Genomic DNA, 11,539 nt, shown 5'->3' on the forward strand with positions numbered 1-11,539 from the left:
CCGAAGCGTCAGAGACGGCGGGAAACCTACACCGCTTGTGTGCCGCCATGTAAGCCCTACTTATTAAAGCAGATGTATCTCTGCAGGGCTTACTAGGCAGCGCCGGGGTTTTAGCCCATATCCCGTGCCCCCAAAACATCGTTCTGTAATCAAACACTGGGGCTGGAGATACGGGACGAATGCGGTTTACCCCACGATCTCGTTCTGTGGAGATCGGGGAAAAACGGCAAACCCCGGCGCTGAGGTTGTGATCTGTGCCGCAGGAAACGCACGTCTAATTTGCTTTCAACTTGCGTTCCCTGCTCATTTTGTGGCCAGCTGATATTCAGTCTGGCCACGGCACGCGTCATAACCTCAATCAGCTCCTCATAAGCTTGGCCAAAAACCGGCGTGCTTGGCTCACGGTCGTCCGCATCGATGCTGAGCATATCCACTTCCTCGGAAGCAGTGAGCTCAAGCATCGGGACCTGATCATGGGCAGAAGAAGCCGCGACGCGGGCTTCTGCACCACACACAGTAGGCTCGGGATCCTCAAACGAAGAATGAGAAAGTGCCGCAGCAGTCTCATTCTCATCTGCAAAATCCCGCTGCGAACCCCGCGATCTCAATCGCCGCGCTGCCTCAACAGACGCGGGACCAAAACCGTGGGGAACGCGAGCCTGACCGTGCTCATCAAAGCACGCCAACCGGGAGCGCAGCACTCTCATGGGTAGTGCTTCACAACTTTCACAGGCAGATCCCTCGAGAGCTGCCTGTGCGTGCTGCGCTCCCAAACAGTTCACACATAAAGCGTGCGTGTCCCTACCCGTAATGAAACGAGGGCAGGGGTGCACGCACTTCTTGAACTGTTCGGTGGCCATAATATTTTTAAATCAGACAAACAACACCAAATAAGACAAACAATTTCAACATAGAGCGCTTGCTGAAGAGCGAAAGCTAATGTGTATGTGTGCCGGCGTCACTTTTATGCATCCGGTTATGCCGTCACATGTTACGTCATGACGCAACACCAATCAAGATTGGAATAGTTTCATTCATACTTCAGAGGCGCACGCTAAGGAGCGTTCCCCAAAGAGTCGTTTTCAACGACGCAGTGCGAGTTCCCTCGGAAGGGAACTTGTTGCATCTTTCCCAAAAAGACTCCTGGCTGTATTAGATCAAAAGGGTGCGTCTACTAAATACTGAACAAAGGGTCTGAATACTTAGGACCATGTGATATTTCAGTTTTTCTTTTTTAATAAATGTGCAAAAATGTCAACAATTCTGTGTTTTTCAGTCAATATGGGGTGCTGTGTGTACAATGAGGAAAAAAAAATGAACTTAAATGATTTTAGCAAATGGCTGCAATATAACAAAGAGTGAAAAATTTAAGGGGGTCTGAATACTTTCCGTACCCACTGTAGGTATATATAGTTTTTTTTTATATAGGTATTTTATTTCGTTGTGTTGTCTTATGTGGTCCTGTGTTGGTCCTTTGTTGTTTTTATGTAGCACCATGGTCCTGGAGGAACGTTGTCTCGTTTTGCTGTGTACTGTACTAACTGTATATGGTTGAAACGACAATAAAAACCACTTGACTTGACTAGTGGTTACAGGTTGCGCTGCGGGCAAGTACCATGCATTAATCCCTCCATCTGTTCATCTGTCAGCTTGGCAGCAGATGGACAGATGATAAAGCATGGTTATATAATTCAATTCAGATGGTCTCTGTCAGTATTCAATGGGGTTGTTCTGACAGAAGTTTCATTTCAGGAGGCCCTGTTTTTGATTCTGGAAATTCACTCTCATGGGCATGTTGCATGAGGAATTTTCAGTGATGGACGAACTCCATAAAAGGACTTCAACCACTGACACATGCGTTCTGTCTCTTCAAAGTGATGTGTGGGTACTTCCAAACTCTATTACCTTGGAAACAGACCCGTCTTCTGATGTCGGGCATTCCGTTGGGACTGGTGTGTCACCTCAAGGTTATAACGACAGATGCCTCCTCCACGGGTTGGGGAGCTGTATACAAGGGTCATCCAGCCTATGGGGTTTGGACGGGCCAGTGGCAATATTGGCAAATAACTTGTCTGGAGATGTTTATGATGCTGCTGGTCGTAAAGTTTTTCATCCCGGTGATTCAGGAAGGTCATGTCCTCATGCGGTCGTACAACAGGACGGTGGTGTCCTACATCAATCGCCAGGGAGGAGTGCGCTCTCATGCAATGTTGAGGCTGTCACGTCTTATTCTTTGTGGTCATAGATAATGTGCTATCTTCATGAGACTTACATATTCCGGGCCCGCTGGATTTGGGGGCTGATCTCCAGACAAGGCTTGATGCCCGGGGAGTGGCCAATACATCCTCAGATTACAGTATGGAACAAATCTGGAGAAGGTTCAGCAGAGCGGAAGTGGACCTGTTCATTTGAACACCGCTATTTAAATGCTTTTTGGATCGCATAATTTATATGTATAAATGTTTTCCATCTGAAAGAAAAATATTATATGAAACAAATGACAAAAAAAATGCAAAGTAACCTCTGGGCATCAATGTTTTGGTGCATCAATGGCCGACAGTGTGTCCACCGATCAGTCTTCTGCATGCGTTCTACAAAGAGTTCTCGAGGATCGCGTTTGGCTTCTGTTAGTGACACTGTTTTGGGCATCTCAAGCATGGTTTTCCACTCTGGTCTCTCTCCTGGAGAAAGTGCCTTTGGAGATTCCAGTCAGAACTCCATGTTGTCTCAGGCTTGAGGCAGCATTTGGCATCCCCGTCCAGACTCGTGGATGTTATGGGTACGGCCCCTCAATGAGGCTCACTTTTGAATGATGGGTTATCCCATGCTGTTGTTGATACCATTCTAAATGCTATAGCTCCATCAACTAGAAGGCTTTAATCGTTGAAGTGGTGTATTTTTGCTTCTTGGTGTACAGCACGAGGTGAAAATCCAGTTCACTGCCCTGTTGGTACTGATGTGTGGTGTAGTTTACGATGGTTTGGACCACAGGGGAGGACTGCAGTGGGGGGGGCTCAGATGTGCTGTCAATGCCCTGGGGCAGTTCAGTTAAATTATTTTTAAGTACTCTACTTGAGTGCTACCTGGCACCAAAACAAAGTGCTTTGGTTAATCCTTAAAACAGGGAAATAGAAAAATGTGGAATATTTGGGTAGATGCACAATAATATCCACTAGCCTAATTATATATCATATAAAAATATAATTATGTAAAATATAATTATTACTATTATTATTGTAATAATTAATTATGTACAGATTTTGCTCTTATGGATAGAAATTGTTATTTTATTCACCAAAGTGGCATTTAACTGATCACAATGTATAGTCAGGACATTAAAACGTGAAAAATTACTATTAAATGTGAAAATAATGTTCAGAACTTCTTACACTGCTTCAAAGAGTTCTCATCAAAAAATCATCCATGTGCAGCAATGACAGCTTTGCAGATCCTTGGCATTCTAGCTGTCAGTTTTTCCAGATACCCAGGTGATATTTCACTGCATGCTTTCTATTGCACTTGCAATAGCTGTCTTGTCATGCACTTCTCGTGTATCTTACAGTCTAGCTGATCCCACAAAAGCTCAATGGGGTTAAGATCATAACTCTCTTTTCCAATTATCTGTGTTTCTTTGCCCACTCTAACCTTTTCTTTTTGTTTTTCGGTTCCAAAAGTGGCTTTATCTTTGCAATTCTTCCCATGAGGCCTGCACGCCTGTGTCTTCTCTTTACTGTTGTACATGAAACTGGTTTTAAGCGGGTAGAATTCAATGAAGCTGTCAGCTGAGTACACGTGAAGCGTCTATTTCTCAAACTAGAGACTCTGATGTACTTATCCTCTTGTTTAATTGTACATCTGGCCTTCCACATCTCTTTCTGTCCTTGTTAGAGCCAGGACAATTTCAAGCATTGTATAGCCTTTTTTCTTTAAAACAATGATTGACTGATGAGTTTCTAGAGAAAGCGGTTTCTTTTTTGCCATTTTTGGCCTAATATTGACCTTAAGAGATGCCAGTCTATTGTATACCATGGCAACTCAAAAACACAATGTTAATCTTAATTTAATGAACAAATAGCTTTCAACTGTGTTTGATATAATGGCAAGTGAACCAATTTAGCATGATTACTCAAGCATAAGGTGTTAGAGTGATGGCTGCTGGAAATGGGGCCTTTCTAGATTAGATAAAAAATGTATTTTTACAAATAGTGATGGTGCTGTTTTTTACATCAGTAATGTCCTGACTATACTTTGTGATCAGTTGAATGCCACTTTGGTGAATAAAAGAACCAATTTCCAGGATTGGAAAATGTTAGTTGTAATGTATTCCGTTAGATTACTCAAGGTCAGTAATGTATTCTAAATACTTTGGATTACTTCTTCAGCACTTGGAGATTTTTTCACTTGTTTTGACTATAAAAACAATGCCAGTACAGTAACACAAAATACACATTAAATGTACATTCTGAAAAACCTAAATATCTTATGCAGTGTTGTTTCTAAAACAAGATCAATCAAATTGATCTTGTTTTAAGGAATTTTAGATATTTTTACAGGAAAAGATATACAAATTATTATCAAGAATATGATTTTTGCCCTAATATCAAAGGTCTTACTAGAAAAAAAAATAATTATTATCCAACATGAATTTTGTTGATACAAAAATATGAGCGTGTCTGGTAACGTGTATGTAAAATGGCTAGAAAAAGCATTTTAGCTTAGGGTGAAGCTGACAATTTGCACAAGGTTTATTTCTTGAACTTGTTTCAAGCTTACTTCTCTGTCTGCTCGTATGAATGTAACACATCATAAGAAAATTTTTCACCACTATTCAAATGCTTTTTGGATCACATAATTTATATGTATAAATGTTTTCCATCTGAAAGGACAAATATTATATGAAACAAATGACAAAAAAAATGCAAAGTAATTTGTATATTTACAAAGTAAATTGTATTTTAAATATGTATTCCTGTTACATGTAATCCGTTACTCCCCAACACTGCCAATTTCCTTCCAAACATCAAAATCGGTACATTATTCCAAACCTTTGGCATCCAGTGTACAGTGTACAGTCAGAAATATACATACACTTAGGTTGAAGTCATTAAAACTAATTTTGTAACCACTCCACATATGTTTTATTAGCAAACTATTGTTAGGAAGTCATGTAGGACATCTACTTACTAAGTAATTTTTCCAACAATATTTTACAGACAGATTGTTTCACTTTTAAGTGACTATATCACAATTCCAGTTGGTCAGAAGTTTACATACACTAAGTTAACGGTGTCTTTAACAGTGGCAATTTCTCAGGGACAGCAAAGCCTTCTCTGCTGGCCTAACATGCCAAATAAATAAACAATTTTAATATTTTCAATCTCCATCACCTTTTTGCCTGTGTATTTTTAATCGCTTTGCACTCTTAATTAATCTACAAACAAACAGAGAAAAATGTAAAGTTTATCCAGTCAGAATTTATTCCTTGATGCTTACAAGCAAAGTGTGACAACTATTTCACAAATCGCATGCCCGAAGCCAAGCTCGTTAGCCAAATTAGCATGTGAGTCTGAGCTCCACCCCATCAGGCCTTCAGAATTTCCACAGAATCCAAATTCTGCAAATGAATGAGCAACTGATGTCAGATTGCCAGAATGATCAGCCAATCAGATTGATTTATTTGTTCTTTGTGGGTGTGATCTTTAGGATATGTCCCAGTCGAGGCCTTCTAGCTGGCCTTGAGTGACGCAATCATGCTTTAAGTGATGTACATAATTCAAGAGCGAAAATCTTAAGATCAAGCTGTCTGACAAGTCGGCTGTCATCACTGCTGTTTTCGACACTGAAAAAGAGATCCTCATGGATTTAAAAACCTGAGATGTTCTGCATGACTGTTTGATTACTTAATTTATTAAACAGGAAAGGAGGTCTAATTTTCACTTCAAGTAAATAGGTAAGTGCTTTTTTCATTGTTAGAGCAACATCAGGAGTTTTCTAAGTGTAAATTAGGCTGCTGGAGCATTCAGTGTTGGATCAAGTTTTGAAAAGTAGTGCTGCACTCCATTCAGCTCGGAAAGTCAGATTTTACAACTTCCTACTAGGAAAAGTTCAATGGAATGCATATTGAAGTCAATTACAACCTGTAGGCTCATGCAGAATTCTCAACTCCGATTTCGCCAAGAAACATTCACTTTATTAAGTAATTAATTAGTTAGTTTCCACATTATATGATATTAAAGCTTGTTTAACAAATGCCTGTATAATTATAATCTCTTTTGATAATCGTACACCTGAAGCACAAATGCTAAAGCTGCTGCATTGTTTATCATTTGGGTTGCTAGGAGACATCTCTAATGAGAGTCAAACCCCTGCTAAGCTAACGGGAGCATTGCAGTTCCAAATATTTGGGAATGGAATGCATTTATGGTTGGAGATATCAAGTAGGAATATCCCTCATGCAACTTGAATGGAATGCATTATAACAGCATACCCTGATGAAATTAAATTTATTGCAAGCAACATTTAAATCGCAGATATTATTAGATAGATTTTTTCCAGGTATTACAAACATCCTTGATAAATTCATATGAAAAATTATGGTTTTTGAATGTCTGTTTGGGAGATGTTCATTTCACAAAACAGTCTTGCTGCAGTTAAAATTAGGCTTGCTTGAGCATTAAGTGTCCTTTCAAATTCTGGCTTTCATGCGTGGACGTGTTTTTAAAATATCAACTGGTATTACTAATTAGCTGCAACATAATGTATGATGCCCAAAGGCAGAGGGTGTCTTATTCATTGTGAAACTGTGTTTTCTGAATGGTATAAATCACACTGAAGGCCTAGACCTTAAATGCATGACCCGACATTGGTCTTGGAGCACCTTGGACAATTCCAGAAAATGATGTCATGCTTCTGATAGGAGGTGTACTGAATTGAAGGTGTACCTGTGGATGTATTTTAAGGCCTACCTTCAAACTCAATGCCTCTTTGCTTGACATCATGTGAAAATCAAAAGAAATCAGCCAAGACAAGTAGAAACAAGTAGATAAGTATCTATATCCACAGTAAAACAAGACCTACAGTATGTATGTATGTATATACAGTACATATATATATATATATTACACATTATATTTATTGTTCAAATATTTCTCAATTAAGTAAACATTAGTTTATTGAATAATTATTCAAGTAACCAATAAGTAATAAAGAAAGAAAAAAAATTAAGAGCAGTGAGTACAGTACTTGTTACGAAGGCAGACGAGGGGTGAGGACCTAGATGCGGTTTATTGAAAATGATAAGACAAACAGGCAGACCAAGAAGGGCACAAGGGGCAAACAGACAGTCCAAGGGGGGCACAAGGGGCAAACAAACAGGCAGTCCAAGGGGGGGGCTCAAAGCGCAGGTCAGGAGGCGGAGCCGTGGGAAGCGGAGCCGTGGAAGGCTCAGGAGGCGGCGCTGGCTCTCAGCGTGACAGTACTGTAGTTTTCTCATTTTAGTTTTATCTTGTCTATATTTTTGTTTGATTAACATTAACAACATACTAAACAGTGGAAGGTATTTGAGGCTGCATTTACACTGCATGGTGTATTTCAAAGATTCACTTCTTTGACATAAATCTGTAGAAACAAAATATTATTATAATTTTTTTTTTTTGTCCTGGATGTTTACTTTCACTTGAAACAAAATGATTTTGTTTACATTGAAACCTTGCCAAGATGGACCGGTTAACCAAAAAGTGCATTTTACCAAAAGTGCTTCTGCAGATTAGTGCAAGAACAGAGCATGTAAGTGCTCATATAAAGTGCTCAATATAAAGATTGTTCAAATGCAGCTGCTGCAGTGCTTGGATACCGAATTAAGTGTGATACTTTGCAAAAACCAGGAACCGATACTATGGAAATACTGGTATCATTGCATTTTATTTAATTTTTTTAGTACAAACATACGTAGTTGTGAATCCCTATCACTGACATTCCTACCTGCACATCATCATGCTACTACTGTACTACTAACAAACAAACTCAAGGCAGAACTACAGCCTGGCTCTTTACAGAATGTAATAAACATCTGCCGATCTGCCATACAGTACGGGAAGTTTGACAATAAGGATCTGATTCCATATGCTCTAATTTAACACTCGGGCTGAGGTGCACTGAGCCAGCACGTCATTGCACTTGTCCAAACCTTACAGATACTAATTGAAGTCACCTGGTGAGCCACAGGACCCCACCTCCCATACTGCCCTGGGCTAGCAAATTCAGAGAGAGAGAAGGGAAAGCATGAAAGAATGTGGGTAGGGTGTAGAGGAGAGTGAATGCATTGCATAAGATAATTTGAAACTGTAGTTTGTCAAGCTGCAAGCTACTTATAATTTAAACTACAGTCATCTGTTTGAAAAAGTAGTTTGCTAGACTACAAGCTAGGGGTTGCACGACTCCTGAATTTTAATAGTTGACTAGTCAAGCCCATTAGTCGAGTCAAATTCAACTAGTCATGACGTCATCCTTAAAATTATACAATAGAAAGATCTACATTCACTACAGTGTAATTGGTTTTAGCTAGTTATGTTTTATTTTTGTGTTAGCAATAGTAACATAGCTATATGTCATCAGGCATTAGATAGCCAGCTAGGCTTTGCCTGGGGTCCTATAGGTTGCCATGTAATCACACATTTGCAGTTTGACACCTGAGGGAACATTTATGACCATTGTTTTGTATATGGATGGATTGGATGGAATGAACATAAAACATCATTTTATCTACTTGTGAGCACCTTTTTATTAGAAATGTGCAACAATAGGTAGGCACACATCAAGCTGTATCATAGCTAAAAGGTAAAATAAGTATCTAAACATATTTAGATTAGCCTGGACTACCTGTAGCTGCTGACGGTTCCCACTCATCTTGCAGCCTCTTGTAGCTGATTACGGGCAGACACAGGATCTAGCGTGCAGGATGGGATGCATTCTGTCATGTCATCACACACAAACTTGAAATTCTTTTCTAAGTGTCGTCAAATTATCTTCTTTAAGGAGCAAACAGCAGTATGTCTTTTACATTTTTAGTTCACTTTGCTAATATTGGAGGTAACTGTAGCATATGTGATATCTTTATGAAAGTACATTTGAGCCACTTTGCTATTTAAGTTCAGAGCCACGGGCCTTCACATCCACTGGCAAATTTCCAAAACATAGGATGGTAGGGGAAGAGTAATTTATATTCATTAGTAAAGTGATAACTTATTGGACAATGCAGTACTATTCACAAGGATTGTGCTACCTGATTGGTCAGAGAAACTTTAACACAACCCCTTAACCTAACCCTAACAAATAAGAGAGCTTTCCTCATAAATATGAATAAGTCTTCCTTTGCCATTCTACTTTTCAGAAATCCACCAACTGCTGTATTTCCTACAGATACGTATTGTAAATTACATGGAAAGCAACTAGTCGACTTAAGGCTGACAGTGTCGACTACATTAATTATAGATGACTAAGCTATACAACCCCTTCAAGGTAATAACAAAGAGTAACTAACTGTATTTAAGTGATTTAACAGGGAAATATATTTGAGATAATTAGCAGATACAATAAGTTAAAAACAGCAGTAAATTACAAGCACAAAAAGCAATGATCATGTTTTAAAGCACAATTTTACTATGTATTTTAAGGCCTACCTTCAATTTCTGTGCCTCTTTGCTTGACATCATGGGAACCTCCACAAGTCTGGTTCATCCATAGGAGCAATTTCAAATGCCTGAATGTACCACATTAATCTGTACAAACAATAGTACCCAAATATAAACACAATGGTACCACGCAGACATCATATGATCAGGATGGAGACGCATTCTGTCTCCTAAAGATGAATGTAGTTTGATGTGAAAAGTGCAAATCAATCCCAGAACAGCAGCAAAGGACCTTATGAAGATGCTGAAGGAAACAGGTAGACAAGTATCTATATCCACAGTAAAATGAGTCCTATAGCGACACAACCTGAAAGGGTGCTCAGCAAGAAAGAAGCCACTGCTCCTAAACCACCATAAAAATTCCAGACTACAGTTTGCCAGTGCACATGGGGCGAAATGTCTTTTTGGAGAAATGTCTTCTGGTCTGATGAAACAGAAATGTAAGTGTTTGGCCATAATGACCATCGTTATGTTTGGAGGAAAAAGGGTTAGGCTTGCAAGCCGAAGAACACGATCCCAAATGTTAAGCATGGGGGTGGCTGCATCATGTTTTGGGGTTCTTTGCTTCAGGAGGGACTGGTGCACTTCTTAAAATAGATGGCAATAATTTAAGCAACATCTCAATACATCAGCCAGGAAGTTAAATCTCGGTCACAAATAGGTCTTCCAAATGGACAATGACCCCAAGCATACCTCCAATGTTGTTAAAAAATGGCTTAAGGACAACAAAGTCAAGGTATTGGAGTGGACATCACAAAGCCCTCTGATAGAACACAATGAATGAATCAAAATTCCCAATGCTCCTTTAGAGAAAAAGAATGTCTGCAAACCAAAGTGATAAACAACTGTTATGTAGCATTGTTACAGAGCACTGCTACACTTTAGAAAAAAATTGCTTGTTACTGGAAAAGGTACTATTTTGAAAACCGTTGAGTTACTGTAATGCTACTTGAGAATGCCTTTTAGTTAGTAATTAGTTAGTTAGCGTCGGTACTTTTAGTTGGCTACTTCCCGAAACAGCCAACTAAAGTGAACACTTCCCGAGTTCCCGAGTGAACACAAGTGAAAATGTAATTTCAGATTTTACAAATTTTCCTTTTTAAGTTGCACTTTAGGAGACACAATTAACGCAAGCATACTCGCTCAAATCGAGCACACTCTTTCAGCCTCCCATCTGGGACAGTTAAAAAGTGTTACCCAAGGTGTTCAGCAATGTCGTAAAAGTTAACAAGGCTGCGGTGGTCTGTGAAAGTGCCCTTGTCACCTTGCCACTCTACCTTTTTGTAGTACTAAACAGCACACATGTACAAAAGTATTCAGCACAAATGCTGATATCTCTTGCTTTGTATGCTATTTTGATTAACAGGTGTTTGAAATGCTAAAATGTTGAGGTGATATCCAAGTGACTTTTATATTAGAAAACAATCGTATTGCATTATGCTGCCATACGTTGATTGGGATGGCACAAATACTTCCATCTCTATTTGTGAACTTAATTTTAAACAAGCTTGTCTGAAAATCCTTTTAATTTAAAAAATTCCTTATGTGTGAGCAATTGCGAGACTTAATGAAAATGCTTGTGGTAATGTGGATCTTTTGTGGTTTAAATGTTACAGGGTGTCCAGAGGGAAAGAAAGTGGAATTTATAACCAGCTTGTTGGATGCTCTTACTACTGACATGGTTCAAGCTATCAACTCACCAACACCCTCTGGTGGTGGGAGGTAAGAGATTGCAGTATGTATGTTACTTCAAAACATGGGTCTAAGGACAACTTACATTATAGTCTTGAAAATACACCCGCATTTATTACAAATCAGTAAACAGTGGAAAGCCATATGAATTTAGTTGA

The 11,539-nt window shown here is 39.2% G+C and overlaps 1 protein-coding gene across 5 annotated transcripts in view; it reads left to right on the forward strand.

Annotated features, from left to right (window-relative positions):
• The window catches only part of LOC127656889 (SPARC-related modular calcium-binding protein 1-like), a 119,005-nt gene that overhangs the window by 87,057 nt on the left and 20,409 nt on the right, over nt 1-11,539 (forward strand). For all 5 annotated transcript variants that reach the window (XM_052145416.1, XM_052145417.1, XM_052145418.1 and 2 more), the window contains exon 11: nt 11,306-11,411. In XM_052145416.1, the coding sequence (XP_052001376.1) occupies nt 11,306-11,411 (106 nt within the window). The remainder of the gene's footprint in view (nt 1-11,305; nt 11,412-11,539) is intronic.

Source organism: Xyrauchen texanus, chromosome 16 (genome assembly GCF_025860055.1).
Source record: "Xyrauchen texanus isolate HMW12.3.18 chromosome 16, RBS_HiC_50CHRs, whole genome shotgun sequence".
NCBI lineage: Eukaryota > Metazoa > Chordata > Actinopteri > Cypriniformes > Catostomidae > Xyrauchen > Xyrauchen texanus.